Below are 18,018 nucleotides of genomic sequence, written 5' to 3'. Positions count from 1 at the left end.
ATGGGATTTGTTGCAAAACGGTTGAGGTGATGACAGGCCATCAAAAACATTTGACATGTCAAACTTTCTACCCTCCTTGTCTCTTTACTCTAATGTGTTCTTTTCTTGAGATCAACAGCTGTCTAAAGGAAGTGGTGCTGGCTGTGATCAGCGTGTTTGGACCAGGAATGATCAGCATAGATGGAGTACAGAGAGAAACCAAGCAGCAGGACAGGAAGAAACAGATGGCCTTCCACAAACACTGCACGGACAGTGTTTGAAAGCTCATCTGTCTCTCTCACTGCTCGACGTGTCTGCGTGTGCGTCTATGTGTCCCTCTGGTCCACGCCTGAAGGTAATCAAAACTTTGTTCTGTTCATACATCAACACATGCATATATAGTCTTTCTCTGTGTTTTCCTCTCATGAAAGGAGGACTGTTTCCATGGACCTTACTGTCCCACCTGGGTACATCAAAAGCTGGCCTGTTGGGAGGCAGGCAGGACCAGCTCCTGATTAGAAAACTTCATGCAGTGGAAACAGCTGGCCTGGGCAGGGGAGGAGGGAAGCGCTGTTATTTAAAAGCAACCCCATCAGGCCAGCAGAGGGGAAAAGCTGACAAAGAAACAGGAAGCGTGGCCGGGGGACAGCGGTAGTTTGATAGGAAAATACTCTCTAGGGCTTAACACAGGTGTACAGAAAGAAACAGAGAGAGTAAAGTGTTTCAGAAAGTTATTGTTACATTGTAAGATGCTCTGTTATATTAGAAGAGAGGAAAATGGAAAACCGAAGGAAAGAAAGAAAAAGTGGAGGCCTTGTTTGCCTCCATTGCTGCTGTGGTATTAGACACAAATGTTTCTGAAGCATTCCAGCACTGGATTTCCACTTCAGGGTGTCAAATACTTCCAAATGGGTGTTGTGAGGACAACATGTCATCTCAAGAGTGTTGACCTCAGGCAGCTCTGGTTCTCCCAGGCTGTCTGGGGCTGTTAACTTATTTATAGTTGGCTTGAGGACAGCATGTTGAATAATACAATGGGGGAGGCAGACTGGACTGCAGCTGTACAGAGCCTTCAGTCATGAAGTGCAGCTTCACATTTACCTACAGGCAAAGATCAAGTGGCCAAGTGATAAGCATGAGCGACCTATACGTTTGAGGGCTAAAATGTATATCATGATACATTTACCATGATAACTATAAATGCAATTATTTGTCATTTGTCCTTATTACAGATATGGCCAGTTTAACATCTGGACATTTGCAATTTACTGTGAGCTGACTGGTTAATTAAGATAAGCTTGAACTTTATTCATCTATGAAAGTTTAAATATAGATATATCAATATATAAATGATAAATGAATGTGCTGGGTACTGCTGACTATGGTATGTTATAAATTATTAAAAAATTACAGTATGTTACAAATGACAAGCATATAATATATTAAGAAAATGGGTGTTGGAGCTATTTCCACTTTGATTATATGAGAATTGAACAATTTATTAGAATCTGCAGTATAATATAAATGTATAAGACAGAAAGAAATTCATAATGTCTGTATTTTTTTTTAAATTCAGTTTATTGTTTAGCTCTAGAAACCAATATGAATTAATTGTACTTCAACATACACAGGTTACAATAACAATTTGACTTATTTATAGGTAGCGTATGTTGGTTGTGATCTATTTTCATACCCACTCGTGCCTGTCTTCCTGTACACTGAGTGTTTGGCCCTGTGTACAAGAATATTGTGAGCTTCTGAAAACTCCAGTCATATTAGTTGGCCTATAGGCCTATGCTCCTTAAGTTCTCTGCAAGAACTAAAAAAGGAACTTCAAACATGCAGAGTAGCGGAAAGACGTTTTTAAAATGTGTTGTTCTTTACAACAGAAGAGCTCTTGGTGAAGGTAGGCTATGACCTCACTTTCTGTCTTCTGTCTTTAACCCTTAACTACTTTACCATCCAACAGCACTCATTTTCTGAACTGTTATAACTACATTTAGCCTATAGCGACACTGACAATTTCAAGTGTCTGCATTTTGATAATTAGGTAGGCTACTCATTTGCATATGCTCTTATTTAGTGATCTGTGAAACATTCTGTAAGCAATATGTTGCTTATCAAAACCATAGCCTATTATTAAAAGAATATTGATTTGCTGTCATGTGTTAATCACGACTAAGTTCTATACGCCATCTGGACCAGCCCTCACTTTAAGATGGGTAACTAATAATTGAGCGGGTAACTAAATATTCAAAAACACTACGTAATCCCAGAGTACATTGCTGCACTGTCTGCATTACCTAATCCCATAAGCCATCGCGGGGGGGCGGAGATATGGCTAGTTGTCAGAGCAACCTGCATGTCATTAGACATACCCCGCCCACCAAATCAGATCAAGCCAATCAGAGTCCGTAGAAATGACATCATTGTTATTTTCAGTAGAGCTGCAGCTTAGAGGTGGATAAAGTTCGTCTCCACGTTGGAAGTGATAGAAAGTATAATCCCTATTCAGGCTCTGTTTCCAGATTTTCGGGAAGGAGGATAAATCAGAGAGGATACTTCAGGTGTACAAACACCGAGGCTCGGCGGCGGGGAACTACGTTTTCCGTTGATGATCACACGGTTCACAAGAGAAAAGTTTTCTCCGGACGCGAAGTTGTCAAGTGAGTTGAACTTCAACAATAGGCGGACTCTTTCACAAGACAGTTAAGAGAAAGAGAGTCACAGGACGTATGTAAACCATTCGATCTTGTGCTTTTTTTAAGGAATAGACCTCCCTAAAGGTGATAAAAAACTTTATGTCCAGAAAAATGGAAGCGACATTTTACGACGAAGCCGTGAATGCGTCCAACTCTGACGGGACGACGGTGTATGGGTTCAACCCCAAAACCCTGAAACAGACCATGACTCTGAACCTAAACGACCCAAAAAACTTCAAACCCCAGCTGAGCTCCAAGGCCCTGGACATCCTGACGTCCCCTGATGTCGGGTTACTGAAGCTGGCCTCGCCTGAATTGGAGCGATTAATCATTCAGTCCTGCACCGGGCTGACGACTCCCACCCCGACCCAGTTCGTCTGTCCCAAGAACATCACCGACGAGCAGGAGGGGTTTGCTGAAGGGTTTGTGAGGGCATTGGCTGAGCTCCACTACCATCAGCAGGGTCCCGCACAGGCCGGCGCCACCAACAGCATGGTATCCGGCTCCGCTGCGTCTGAGGGCGGCGGGGTTCCCTACAGCTGCACGGTGCGCACCGACCCGCCGGAGTACACAAACTTGGGCACTTTCAGCCGGATTATGGGCTCTGCGTCTGCACCTGCCAGCGAGAGGCACCCACCTATAAGTTACCCGGCTTCCCAATCGTCATCCCACAACCACATGGACCACCAGCGGCTACACGCACTCAAAGAGGAGCCGCAGACGGTGCCCGAGATGTCCGGCGACACCCCACCGCTCTCCCCCATCAACATGGAGAACCAGGAGCGCATCAAAGCAGAGAGGAAGCGCATGAGGAACAGGGTGGCCGCGTCCAAATGCCGGAAAAGGAAGCTGGAGAGGATCTCCCGGCTGGAGGATAGGGTCAAAAACCTGAAGAGCCAAAACACGGAACTGGTTTCCTCTGCCAACGTCCTCCGGGACGAGCTGGCTCTACTCAAGCAAAAGGTCATGGACCACGTTAACAGCGGCTGCCAGCTCATTTTGACGCAGCAGCTCCAAGCTTTCTAGAATACCATGGGGAAAGAACCAAGGGACATTTCTTGGGGACCAAATGCAGCTTAAAGTGGCCCGCGGGGGAAGTCCCTGCGTCTCATGTCATTTCCCCACCAAATTATCTGCTCAGGCTGTATCCATTAAGTTTTCGCAGACATTTGAGCAACGAATGGAGACTGAGAAGATATGGGCTACTTGTAATTGGTCAATAGTCTGCGTCCACCAAACTTATTGCACAGACACACTGCAGTTCAGAGAGAGCATTTGTTCCAAACACCCCTCTGACCCCTGTGACTTGTACATATTTCTGGCAATTTTGTCTTTTCTTTTTTTTTTTTTTCATTGAACAAAGATCAAATGTTTATTCAGTCAAGCCAAGGTACCATGGCAAGTGTCCAAAACTGAAGAGATTTCTAAATCGAAAAAGCTCCCACGCAGTCTTGCGTGCTATATTAGACCTGTGTGGGATCAAATTGCAAATCGTCAGAAACCCATTGGGAATGAGGCTTTGCCTGGCAAATCTCCCACTATGTCACGTAGCAGTTTATGCATATTGACATAAGTCGAGCACTTAGTATCCCACCAGCGACCACACAGTATGTACAGAGTAACACTAACAAAAAAACCTCACATCTTTACGCAAGGACTCTCGTAGGTGTGTAGCGTTTACTGACAAAACTGCCTTACTTTCTTAACACTTATGTTCATACAAGTTTGTGATCAAGGTGTAACTGTTAGACCTGAATTAACACTTTGTAACATTTGTACGCTGTATTTTGAGCACTTCGGAACTGTACCTAATGAAAAAATAAAATGTTATGGACACGCATGAGTGAGTAATTTTTGTGTACTTAATCATTCACCATTGAATGCAGCCTTGCGGTACACTGCATGTAATACGCATTGTTATTGAAGGAACTGAGGCGGACAGGATATTGAGTCACCAGTGCAGTGTGTGGCGATTGTAAAGATTGGTGAATCTACGAGGCCACCCATTGGACAGCGGTGTCGGAAGTGAGCAGCAGCCAGCCAAATATGGCAAGAGGTCCTCAATGCGCACTGGGACGGGGTGTGCGTGCGTGTATGTAAATCACCGTCCTCCCACAACAGCTGGTGACTCCCAGAAGAAACCTATGAGGCCTAAGCGGATCTGCGGAAGTGTTTCGAGGTACAAAAGAAATATTCTCAGTCTTGTTAAGATATGGACAACTTGTACCAAAAGAAATACATTTATTTACTTTGTGAACTACTGTCTGTGATATAAATTACAAACAAGCTTTGTGTAGAAAACGGTACAAATACAATGTATATACATTTAAACCTGAACCAGATCATGCACACAAACATGTGCACAGAGACAAAAAAATCTTAATCTGTACACAGATTGTGGACCACAAACACTGATGGATTCTCAATGGCCTTAATCCACACACTTGTACAATGTTATAGGAACACTAAAGGAGACAACTCCTTTAGTTAGATATTGAAGATATTGAATGTTTATTTAACAGTTGTGGTGCATATCTGACAACATGAAGAAGCTTCTTACACACACACACACACTAACACTGCTACCTGGCCCCGAACCTTATTTTCCTGTCCAGTGCTTGTAGCTGCTGGTATGTCCTGAACACTCAATATTTTGCCACCAATTTAGATACTTACTATAGAACAGAAATTCCAAATGATGGTTGGTCGACTGCCGCAAAAGCTGGTGGAATATACAAAAATAAAGCAGCTACAGCGCTAATTTGCCAGCTGGTGGCTAGAGTTGACGGCCCACTCTGTTTCCACTGGCCAGCAGTTTTATTTCATCTTGCTCCACTCATGTTTTATCTTTTTGTGCAATGTGGGTGTCATTTTCCAGGTATCATAAAAAAAAGAATTCAGTTTTTTTTGGACACACTGCAACCCCTTATATTTTCCATGTGGGCTTCCGGATGATACCCACAGTTTATATACGGTACTGTGTCAGCAGTTCTCAGCTGACGAGCATGCCTTCTTTTGCAGCAAGGCGCTGCCGGTGTACATGGTCCTGCTCTAGTTCTTCATGGCTGGGGTGCCAGAGCCGTGACAGGATCCGCTCCATGTTCAGGGCGTACATGGTGTGGGAGGGCATCACACCATGGTGAACCTACATCAGACAAATGTTCCAGAGAGATATTTAAGCACATAAATCTCTTATGATTAAATGAGGGCAGGCCAGATGCACGAATGTCAATAAAGTCAGTGATAAGCAGCAAACATAAGTATCTGACAACAAACTAGCAATTAAGTACTAGGTCATTACTAATTACTTCTTTCCATTACTAAACATGGTTATTGAAGCTCATTGAGTTCTACACACTGGCTAACGAACACTCTTTCATAATGGATAATAAGGTAATGTGTCTGAATTTTTATGTATGAATCTATTTAAGATAATGTCTCTAGATTTAGTTATTAAATTATAGACTAGTGTTGATTAATCATTTAGTCCATAATAGACAAAAATTACAATTTCCTTTCCTTTCAAATAGGTTGTTTTGCCCCTGTCTACAAATGATCCCTTAAAACTAAGAAAAGCAGATGAGAAGTTAGGACAAGGGAGTGTTTTTGCTTGAATATGAATGTCAATCACACTCATGTTTTGGATAAACTTGGGTATAATGCTATGGAAGAAACCTTATGCCCCCAATTCCAAGGTACATAACTGCATCAAATGTTGTGCAATGCAGTGTATGAGTATGAGAATGTAAAAAATGCATTTTGTAAGTTTAGTTTGGGTTGTTTCAAATACTAGCTGCTATGTTTTTTGAGGGTCCTGGGACTGAGACACACGTGAGCGCATTTCTCTTACCTGTAAAGCCTCCAGGAGATCAAACATACTGATTGGAGGGAGGGGGGCGGGGAGCATTTCAGAAGAACAAGCCAATAAGTGAACAGCTTGCTGCTCAGCCTCATCAGGTGATACTTGAGGTGGCGGGCCAGCAGGGAGAGAAGCACTTGGAGGGGGACTGAAAGAGAGAAAAAGTAAAAATCACTTTGGACTAAAATTGTGATCAGCATTTATGCTACCCTTTAATTACAGCAATAGAAACAATGGTTAACTGTATTGTATGTGGAGCAAAGAAAATAACACCAACAAAGTTTTACCTTTCAACTTCCTTCTCTAAAACCTGCACAATGTTTATCAGCTATGTCACAACTGTCCCTACCATTCAGTTACACTGTGGTAAGCAGCAAGGCTGTTTTTCAGATAAGGCTGCGGCGTGACATCACTGCCAAAGGCGTAGGGGAAATGACCATCTCGTATCCGATACGCCTTCCTCCGGGTGATTACAGCAGTCAGGACGTCTTTCAGGTGGTGCTGAAATAAATCAGAGCAAAAAGTCAAGCTTTTCTCAATCTCCTGGCACACAGCTGTCAGTCATACTTAATGAGCGTTACAGTAAGGACATTAATTTTAATCCTTTGCATGGACGTTAAAACACAGAATTCCAATGAAAAGTTACAATCCAAAATGAAACCACCACAATAAAAAAAACAAAAAAAGACCACTTTTCTCTCCAATGAGTTTGTACTCACATAATTGACATATTAAAGTAGGGATTGTCCAAATAATTCTAAGCTGCATTCATAACATTGACATCAGAGTTCTAAGTCAACATTTGAATTCTGCGCAGCTTTTTTTTGTTTCTGCGTGTCTATTCATACTGTTTAAACCCTGTATTTCAGCACAGTTGCAGATAAAGATAAGGCTACCCCCAATAATATCAGTATTAGAATATTTGTAGAATTAAGTTCAAGTGGTGTAGGATTGTTTCCGGTTTTTATCTGATTCACTGCTTTGTTCTTGCTAATGCCGCTCTCACGCTTCATTAACTCTAGCTAGCTCGACCACTGCTCTCTCTATCTCTATTCACTTTCAATTAAATGGGGCTTTTATGGCACAGGAAATATTTACATTGAAGAAAGTGTGACATAACAGGTACTTTGAAACAAGTTGAACTAATTTGAAATAAGTGAGAACTATTTTAACTCTACAACTTTCTCTTAACTCACTGTCCCTCAGGTGGTGGCATGTTAATACGTATTGGGCAGCAAGATATGCCCTGCCCAGTATTTGTAATTTTAAGAGCTCATTTAGTCCTTTGAAAACTGAGATTACAGAATCTTCCTTTTTTAATTGCCATTTTGTAATCACTGACTTGTACTTGGTTAGTGTCTGTCTCTGCTTTCTGCCAGTTCATAATTTGTTTTTAAGATAATCTACTTTGGCTTTTAGTTTCTTCTTTCTCCCTCTCGCTCGCTCGCTTGTTGAGCCGGGGCCAAATTGGTATTGTGTGTTTACAAACAGCAACCAACAAAAATCCTACTTATTGTGCTTTTACAAAAAAAGACTAACTCGTTTAAATAGACGACTCACTTTATTCAAATTGAGGATTATGTTTGAGCATTTTTATTATGCATGATGACAGACATTCAAAGCTTCTTTCAAAAAAAAAAAACCTCAATAGAATGTGAAAAAAATAAAAAAAGACATTCGGCATAGCCCTAGATATTTTCTTACAAAATGATTCACGTCTTGACAGAATCAATGACACTTTTATGAATTTCAAGAACAAAACTAATACATGAAGTTTTGGAGAGAACCTGTTAAATCTATGGTCTCCTAACGCACAATAAATTGCCCTGTAAGTAAATAGTACAAACGTATCTGAGAGACTGACTAAAAGTAAAATATTAATACTTGCTTCCATGTCTCTGTGTGTGATGATGATTATTATTTTTTACATATCTATATTTTTGCCACAACATAAAAAAAATAACAATTGGGGTCACTGGGTCAGTGTTGTTGGAGATACAAAGTCAGGTATTTACATTTTTGTTATTTTTACTGCATTTTATGCTTATATTTGGTTATTTATATAATTTTATCTACAGATTAAAGACAGTCAGTATGGTCCAGCTATATGTACACAGTACTAGACCATCCACAGTACTGAACTGTAGGTTCAATATGATAAGCATCAACATTATTAAAAGAACTGTGGAGCCACTGAACTGTTACATAGGCACACACCTTCACATAGCTACTCAAATGCTGATGAAGGTATCAAATGTGGCACAGATTGTTGCAATTGCAAAAACTGCTACAAACCTCAACAGCATATATCAGGGTGCTGACGGCATCGTCTGTGATGTTATCCAGGCCCAGCTCAAAGGCCGTCACCATCATGCGGGCCTCCAGCTGGCCCCGCGTGGGCAGCAGCCGAGTATGGGCACTGAGACGCAGCTCTTCCTCATCACCTCCCACCTCCCGTGGACTGAAAGGCTGGGCGGAGCTCAAAGGGTTCTGAGGCTGGAAACGGTGCTGAAGGCGCAAAACAAGACACACAAACATGCAAATGATACAGACAGTGAATTGTTACAGCACCTGGTGATTAATTAGGTGCAGCTAACCTTAAAACCATTTACACCCAGACATAATTTATGAAAATTTCGACATTTAGCAGAAGTGCTGGAAACTTGAACACAACCAGCCAATGCAGAGATGATGTGACTTAAGTACTTACATCAAATTTCTGTCTAGAGGAACATTTCTTCTTCCCTTTTGGTTTGCCAGGCTTTGAAGCAGAGCTACTTTGCCATTGCGATGGCCCTGCGCCCTCTAGAGGACAGTAAAAGAACAACACAGAATGCATTAAAGAAACAACAATTGAGAAAGAGCATGTTCCTTCAGTTAAATTACAACAATTTCCAATATTGACATCCTCTAACTGGCTCTTGCCAGTTCACATGCAGTTCCAGAGAAAAATAAATGATTAAACAAATCTTACCTGGTGTGGAGACGATGATCTGGCAGCGTGTGAGAATGGCCAGGAGAAAATCATTGTGAACATGGACTGCAATGAAAAAGGAGGGAAAAACAAAACAAGCAACATTTGTTTTTCAGATAACATACTTTTTTCGAAATAAACAATATAAGTATTGGTTTTTGCTTAAATTTCTAACCATTTTCTTGTGCCAACAGACGACGTGCCTCAATGTCGAACTCCTCTTTGCTGATCTTTTGTTTGAACCAAAGCTTCAGGTTTGCCCAGTAACTGCACGGAGAGACACCAAACATCAATACAAGGCAAATCTTACACCAAACAAACAAACCTATGTTGGACATAAATTACCCTTCGTCTCATTATGTCTTCAAACGCTTAAACTTAAGAGCATCAACAGCAACTTACCTAATAAAAAATGAATGAAACAATTTGGCCTTTCCCCCACTTTCTCTCTATTTTCCCTGGTCACTTTAAGCTATTAACTCAAGCTGCACAACGAAAATATTTAAGCAAATCTATACACACGTTAAAATACATGTTGCTGATGAAATGTGTGGCGATAATAACAAAAATAACGTTATACTTGGCGGTTTGCGGTTTGTATCACTTCATCCTTGAAGCAAATAATTCTGAATAACTGCAAAAACATTATCTTATTGATGACTGCTGCTGAGAAGAAATGCTGCAAACATTAGCAAGTGCTAGCAAGCTGCTAATCTGCACATAGCTATCTAAATTACTTTGCATTTCAGCGGCAAATCAAGTACTGGGATAGAGCACTAACACCACAAAAACAAAACACACAGAAACAGCTTTCTGCTTACTGCTTGACATTATCGCCAATCGCATCGGTTAAATTTTTCTTTGCAATCTCAAGCTCGCTAGCATGAGCTGCCATGGCGATCATACAGGCTTAGAGGACGTCATCATCCGGCGACACCAAGTAATGTATCCCGTTTTTTGTCTATTAACTTTATTGTAGCAAGTAAGCTTTCTTTTCCAAGATGCAAAATATTACTTGACAGTGAATAGGCTACTACATGGCACTTTTTTGTTATCATTAACCTTACCTAACAATAAGAAAATTATACTTATATTTAATATAAATAGAATGATAGATCAACAATAGCTAGGGTACCTGATCATAATAATAATCTTTATTTGTAGAGCACTTTTCAAAAACAAGTTACAAAGTGCTTCAACAAGTGCAAAGACAACAATACAAGCAAGAAAACATAGAAAAGACCAAAATACACGTTTAAGATATATATAAAATAAGTAAAAAAGAATGAAGTAATTGGGATAAAATAAAGTCAAATAAGATCGGGAAAGGCTCTCCTATAAAAGTATGTTTTAAGAAGGGACTTAGAAGAGTTCACTGACTCAGCTGACCTGATTTCCTCGGCAGGTTGTTCCAGAGCCTCGGGGCCCTGACAGCAAACGCTCTGTCTCCTTTAGTTTCAGACAACAGACCTCTGCCCGAGGATCTCAAGGTACGTGCTGGTGCGTATGGGACTAAAAGCTCAGAAATATAACAAGGCGAGAGGCCATGAAGAGCTTTAAAAGTGATCAATAAAATTTTAAAGTCAATTCTAAAACATACTGGGAGCCAGTGTAATGAAGCTTAAATAGGGGTGATGTGGTCATATTTCTTTGTTCTGGTTAAAAGCCTGGCAGCTGAGTTCTGGACAGGCTGGAGTTGAGTTAAACAGATGAAAAGGCTGTTGCAATAATCCAGGCGTGATGAGATTAAGGCGTGTAAAATGGTCTCGGTGTCCTTAAAAGTTAACATAGATCGAATTTTTGCTATATTTCTAAGTTGATAAAAACATGATTGAACAAGCTTTGTGGTGTGCTGCTCGAAATTTAAATTACTATCAAACCAAACACCAAGGTTCTTTGCCACAGGCTTAATGTGATTTACTAGGGAACCAGCAGATGGCAGTATTTGTTTTGCCATCTGCTGGGACCCGATGACCAGGATTTCTGTTTTGTCTGAGTTCAGCTTGAGGAAATTATTTGACATCCATTTTTTAACTTCACAAAGGCAGTTGTTAAGTGAACTCAGCATTCCAGGGTCTGTGGATCTGTCGGGCAAGTATATTTGTGTGTCATCAGCATAAATATGAAAAGAAATGCCATGTTTATGGATAATATGTCCAAGGGGAAGCAGATACAAGGAAAACAAAATGGGTCCCAAGACCGACCCCTGAGGCACACCATATTTAACTGGACAGAACGAAGAGACATAGTTGTTTACAGACACGCAAAACTTCCTAGTTGGTAGGTAGGATGGCAGGATGAAAATCATTCTAAGGCAGTACCAGAGATCCCCACCCAGTGCCTCAGTCTGTCTAACATGATGTTGTGATCAATGGTGTCAAAAGCAGCGCTAAGGTCCAGGAGTACCAGGACTGAGCACATGCCTTCATCAACAGACATTAAAAGGTCATTGGTGACTTTAAGCAGGGCCGTCTCAGAGCTGTGGTACTTCCTAAAACCAGACTGAAACTTTTCAAATAATTTGTTATTTTCCAGTACAGTGAGCAGCTGTTTGGACACAATTCTTTCTAGAATCTTTGCAATAAAAGGCAGTTTTAAAATTGATCTAAAATTTTGTGGGAGGGAGGGATCTAAACCAGGTTTCTTTAAAAGTGGGTTCACGCAAGCCGTTTTAAAATAATCAGGGACACAACCAGTACATAGGGAGCTGTTAAAAACAGATCAAATGGGGCCCAACAGAATCTATTATTTTCAGTAAAAACTTTGTAGGTATTACATCAAGTGGGCTGGAGGACACTCTCATTTGTGATACTGTTTTTAAAAGCTCAGACAAGTCGATGGGATAAAACTGGTTAAAACTCTCTTGTTGCTGGTGAGGAACCTCTGAGTAAGAGGCAGTGGGGGTAATAGAGGCTCTGATTGACACCACCTTATTGGTAAAATAAGATAAAAACAATTCACAGTCATCATTACTTCCAGCTGAGGCACAAGGAGGGGTTGGGTTTACCAGCTGATCCACAGTCTTAAACAGAAACATGGCATTATGTTTATGTGTAGTAATGAGTTCAGAAAAATAGTGTGTTCTCGCATCCTTAACCATGTTATTGTAGTTAATTAATAAATCCTTCAGACTGAGGTAATGGACTTGGAGACTGGATTTTTTCCATCTGCACTCTGCTTTCTTGCATTCCCTTTTTAGGCTGCGAATGCTGTCATTTATCCAGGGTTGCTTACTAGCTTTAGACGTAGGCCTAACCTTTAGAGGAGCAGTAATATTTAGTGATAACAAGCAGATATGATTGAAGTGATCGACCAGATTGTTGGTGTTGGAATCAGACAGGTGTTGTTTCTGGATCTGAAAGAATGTGAAAAACTTTGAAACACTTTGTTCATTAAAGATGTGAGAACACACGGAGCTTGGTGAGGCGGCATGAGTAACAGGCGAATCGCAGCTAAAAACAATACATCTGTGGTCAGATATGGTCATGTCCACTAATTCCACGGAGGAAATGCTGACACCCAGGTTAAAAACCAAGTCCAGTTTATGACCACGGTTATGTGTTTGCCCTTTGACATGTTGTTTGAAGTTAAAAGAAGTGGCCATATTTAAAAAGTCAGTTGCATTAACATTGGTGGGGTCATCAACATGAATATTAAAATTGCCACAAAGAACAATTCTGTCATAATTTAAAACCAGAGTAAATAAAAATTCAGGAAGTTCTGATAAAAATCCTCCAGGCGGTTTTGGGGGGCGATAAATTATAACAAATGATAGGTTGCAGCCCTCCAACTTTAAGAGTGAGAACTTCAAAGGAGTTAAATTCATCACAGCGTACTTGATGACATTTAAAATGTCATTTATGTGAATGTAGATTTCCTACTTGTGAACTCGGAGAAAAAATATGTACCCTGACTTCACGAGTAGCAGCTGAATGATGTCACAAAACAATGGAAGCACGCACTGTAAATGGTAAACCATAAACTAAAAGGCAACAAAACGTATATATTTGCATGTATTAAAATAATACATATATGATCATATGGTAAAACCTGTTCTGCAACTACATTGATGTTAGGCCTTTTAGGTAGCTGGCTACAGTAAAGACTCTCATAAAGTCATCTTCTCTGCATAAAAGTTATTGTTAAAAATGCCAAAACATTAGGAGGTGTAATCTACAACATTGACTGACTTGAGGGTTACCAACTGATGTAGCTAGAGGGGTACATAGTTAACTAGTAATGTATAGGCTATTTATGTCAGTTGTTGCAGTTAAACTGCCATCCTTTGAAGTAACACCTAAAACACTGCTGAGGGTGCAACTGTGTGCACTTTGTCACGGTCAGCCATGGGTTTCGTTCACTTTTGGCCTCATGCACCACCATGCACCTGGAACGCTTTGAGGTCGGAAGTCAGAAGTTTCAACTGGGAAAAATCCCAGTTCTGACTGGTCTCGAATGCGGCATCAGTACTGTCTGTTTTACCTGTCTTGTCAGCTACAGCAGAGTGAGGACCAGGGTAATGTTAGGTAGTATATGTACTCCACCACTAGATGGTATCATAGTATGATTTAAATTCTTCAAGCCCCAATCCACTTAAACCTTGGTAAGGAAGAGCTGTGAAACACATATAACAATGGCAGTAGCCAGTCAAGTTCAATTCCCAGGCCCAACGGGCATGTGTGTGTTTTGCAAGCTACTCAGCATGTGTTTACTGGGCAGTATGGCTTGTTTTGTTGCTCATTATTTTTTAGATAGAGCATGTTTGGTTCCAAAATATGATACCATCTGATAGGCACCATGGGCTCACTGGAGCCTGAGCTGATGTGTATAAAGCATGGCTGCAGGGTCGTGCAAGTCTGATCCAAGAATTCCAAGAATGTCAGCAGAGACGTAAGAGTAAATCTAAAAGTTTAATTTGTTCCCCTTCCTAGGAATGTGTTATTAATGTTGACTTTTTAATGATCTTCCAACTTTCTACTGCCCAGTAAAGTTGATGCTATTTTCCCCAACTCCAGAAATAGTTTTAATGATATCAGTAACCTTCCTTTTAACACAAAGCCAGCTGCCAGAATCTGAGTATTTTTAATAAAATTGGAGAAAGCTGTTATTTAATAAAAAGTAGAAAATCCCATTTAAACCACTGAAGTTCCTGCCCCATTCAAAAGTCCCTCACATCTGCAGCTACTTTAGAAAACAGCAGCTAAAATTTTAACAACTGCCAAATGAGTATACTTCCTCTTATATAATTTAAATGTGGTAGTAGAGTTGCCAGTTAAATTTAGAACTGGTGGAAAAAATATACTAATCACATTTAAAGCACATCCAGCGTTTGGCTATAGCAGGACTTTAATGTAATTTTATCCCTTGGTTTGGGCTCAATTTAGTTAAATGTGATTTGTCTTCAAGCTAATCAATCAAACTGATGCTGATTTTTTTTGTTGTTTTATTTGTCGTATGTAGAATTTATTGTTAGCCGCTAACAGAAAAGGCCAGAATTTGTGCTACTGCTATTAGTCTTTTCTCAAGAGGTGGGGTGGTGATGGCAGTGGATAAGACACATACCTTTGGTGTAAGAGACCTGGGTTCAATTCCCCACTGTGATACATCCACCAATGTGTCCCCTTGTCCCCACTTAGTATTTGCTCCAGAAGCCTGCTACCTCAATATAGCAATTATATGTCACTTTGGATAAAAGCGTCAGCTAAATTAATAAATGTAATATTTAAATTCTCCACTGGAATGGATGTAAAACATTTCTGTTGTCCTTTATGGCTCTTTGGCTTATGTCTCTCTTGAACAGGTTTAGGCTGGGAGGCCCTTTTGTTTTTCACTGTTTCAACTATGGTGTAAAAACAGTTGAGTAGTCAGGGAGATCTCTCCTTTGGCTCCGTCTCTCCAGGCGGTCATGAAGCTTTAAACAGACCTCCATGACTCAGGCCATTCATCACAAAAAGGGAAATTGTATATCCAGAATACATACAGTTAATGGTCATACTGTAGACTATTAGTGCGTCCTCCGGTTCAGTGACTAATGCTGACTCCACAGTGTTCTGAGGTCATACTTCTTTACAGGAGATCCATTTGATAAGGGGTTTCAAGGTTTGAGTCTAGAATAAACACGCTTTTCATTCCAACCACATGAACAATGAAAACCATCTGAATTTTTGGTCACTAATAGATGTATTTCACAGACAACATTTCTGATAATAGGCAGCTGAAATCCAAGGAGCCCACTTCTCATGGCTCAAATGTTCCTGTGTTTGTTATATCTGGGTTGCGATCTGTGCTTAGATTGAGTTCTTTCTATCAAAAAAACCCTCATTAAAATAAATCTAGATTCCACCATCTCAGAACTCGCTTGTGTGCTTCAAAGCTAAGTGAAATATCAGTCTACTGTATATTTTAGACTAATAAGGGAGAGTGGAAACTGCAGCTGCTTGCAGCTCAGTGAGCCTTCCCAGGTCCCTCCAAATGATCATCCATCTTAAACAAGTGTCTGTTAAGCTTTAAATCAAAAGGGCACTTAGGAACGGACTTAGTTATGGAGTTGTTTAAATGTCCCAGTAAGGGCAAAAATTAGTCATGGTGCTTATTTTCAAAGAAAACAGCCCCACATCCTGTCTGTTGATTTGCTGGTTGACACTAACTGAGTTTTTGAGGGCTAATGAGTCACTCTCACGGACATTCCCCCAACAGCAGATGTCTTTCAGCAAACAGCAGTAGAGCCAGCTTCTTTCAGAAATCTTCCGAGCCTGGTGCCATTTTGGTGGTGAAATTCACAGACATCGATGCTTCACTCAGTGACAAAGAGGGCTTTCACCTCTGAAACCTGCAGCAGTTCTCAGAGGACCACACTGCAGCAGTGCTTGGCCATCCCCAGTCTGTTGGCCAGGTATTCGAGGCGGTAAAGGCCTGAGTGTGGTCCCCTTGCCAGAGCCAAGGATGTCACCTCCTCTGTTCCGACGTCTGACTGCACAGGAGTTTGGTTTTCGTGGTCTCATCATGCATTTCCATAGCCCCACGAGGCTATTTAAAATGTGAGGGTTCAGTGTGTGGTGGGCAGAGTTATTGGAAGACTGCAGTTACAGCTCCTGTGGTGACGGAGCATCTCACACTGGCAGTCTGTGGGGTTATTAGGCTTACCGTTGGAGAGACAGACTTGCGACAGGAAGGTGGCCCCTTTCACAAATCAGTGTTGGAAGTGTGCACAGATGGCTAGCTGTTTAATAAAACTCTTGGAAGAGAGTGTGTGAGTCTGCCCTTGACCTTTTCATCTGTGTACAGAAAAAGGATTGTCTGGGTTGAAGGGAGACATTCTCATAAAGGCCTATATACACTTATATTGTATTTGTGCTTTAATTAATAGTTTGACATTTTCGGAAATGCACTTATTTGCTTTCTTGCCGACAGTGAGTTGAAAAGATCAGGACCACTATCATTTCTGTACGCTAAATATTAAGTTAAAACCAGCAACTTGTTTATGGAGGACTGAAACTGCCAAAATAAAAAAATAACATGCCATTAAATGCACCAACAATAATATAAAAATAAATGTAGGCAATTCATTTATAAATGTGACATAAATTGATATTTCTGTTTTAATTTGCTTTTGTATTTATTTACTTTTATATTAATACCCTCTTTATTTACTTTATTTATTTACAGTCTATCTACCTGTCTCAGTGGCCACCGGTGTGTGAGCAAGGCATGAAAAGTGGATCCATGCAGTCTGATGTTGATCAACCAATAGGCAAAAAGTAGACCCCATGACGCATCTTAAATGAGCCCCCACCCTTGTTTGAATAATGAAGCTGAAATGTATATATAAATGTAAAAAGAAAACACAGAAATGAAAAAAGTTTGGGGAAATGGATAATGTCTATTTATTTTTGAAATTATTTTGGTTGCATTTACTGGCATATTTAATAATTTATTTTGGTTTATGTCCCTCATTCCAGTTAGCTTATGTTAGCATAAAGACTAAAAACAGGGGGAAACAGCTGACCTGGCTCTGTCCAATGTTTAAAAAATCCACCAACCATTACATCTAAAGCTAACTAATTAACACATTATAATTCATTTGTAAATGGTAAATGGTCTGTACTTGGATAGGCTACCCATAAAACCACAATTTGTCATTTTTACATTTTGTTTTCTATATGGACAAGATATATAAAGGTTAATTAAGGAACTTTAGAGGTGCTAGTAGGGTGATCTTTTAAACTTTGGACAGAGACAGGCTAGCTGGTTCTGGTTCCAGGCTTTATGCTAAAGCAAGTTAACCGTGAGTGATGTCAATCAATTGTCCAATTTTTCTCTTGGGAAGAAATAAAATAAGCACATTTCCCAAAATGTCAAACTATTCTTTAGGTATAAATCTAATCCTAGTGTATGCACATATTAGCATAGATAACTCTACTGGCTTTTGTGCTAAACTAAGCTAATTTGCTGCTGGCTGTAGCTTGATGTTTACAGTACAGACAGGAGAGTGATCTTCTCATCTA

At 40.3% G+C, this 18,018-nt stretch overlaps 2 protein-coding genes across 2 annotated transcripts; one reads left to right on the top strand and one right to left on the bottom strand.

Annotated features, from left to right (window-relative positions):
* The first annotated feature begins 2,429 nt into the window (after positions 1 to 2,429).
* LOC119902398 (transcription factor AP-1-like) lies at positions 2,430 to 4,521 on the top strand. Its single transcript, XM_038718553.1, has 2 exons — positions 2,430 to 2,645; positions 2,748 to 4,521. Exon 2 carries the CDS (start codon positions 2,781 to 2,783, stop codon positions 3,705 to 3,707), a length of 927 nt encoding a protein of 308 aa, XP_038574481.1. The 5' UTR covers positions 2,430 to 2,645; positions 2,748 to 2,780; the 3' UTR covers positions 3,708 to 4,521.
* Positions 4,522 to 4,890: 369 nt separating this feature from the next.
* Positions 4,891 to 10,446, bottom strand: tada1 (transcriptional adaptor 1). The gene is made up of 8 exons (XM_038718552.1): positions 10,336 to 10,446; positions 9,690 to 9,781; positions 9,515 to 9,580; positions 9,251 to 9,345; positions 8,836 to 9,048; positions 6,890 to 7,041; positions 6,532 to 6,688; positions 4,891 to 5,826 (listed from the first exon to the last, which is right to left on the bottom strand). The coding sequence occupies exons 1-8, from the start codon at positions 10,416 to 10,418 to the stop codon at positions 5,674 to 5,676; spliced, it is 1,011 nt and encodes a 336-aa protein (XP_038574480.1). The 5' UTR covers positions 10,419 to 10,446; the 3' UTR covers positions 4,891 to 5,673.
* Between the last annotated feature and the right edge of the window lie 7,572 nt (positions 10,447 to 18,018).

The sequence above is a fragment of the Micropterus salmoides genome, unplaced genomic scaffold (genome assembly GCF_014851395.1).
Source record: "Micropterus salmoides isolate LMB-PRFRI ecotype aquatic unplaced genomic scaffold, ASM1485139v1 Ms_hic_scaffold_14, whole genome shotgun sequence".
NCBI classification, from domain to species: domain Eukaryota; kingdom Metazoa; phylum Chordata; class Actinopteri; order Centrarchiformes; family Centrarchidae; genus Micropterus; species Micropterus salmoides.
The sequence above is the reverse complement of the archived record's forward strand: the minus strand, read 5'-3'. Positions and strand labels throughout refer to the sequence as shown.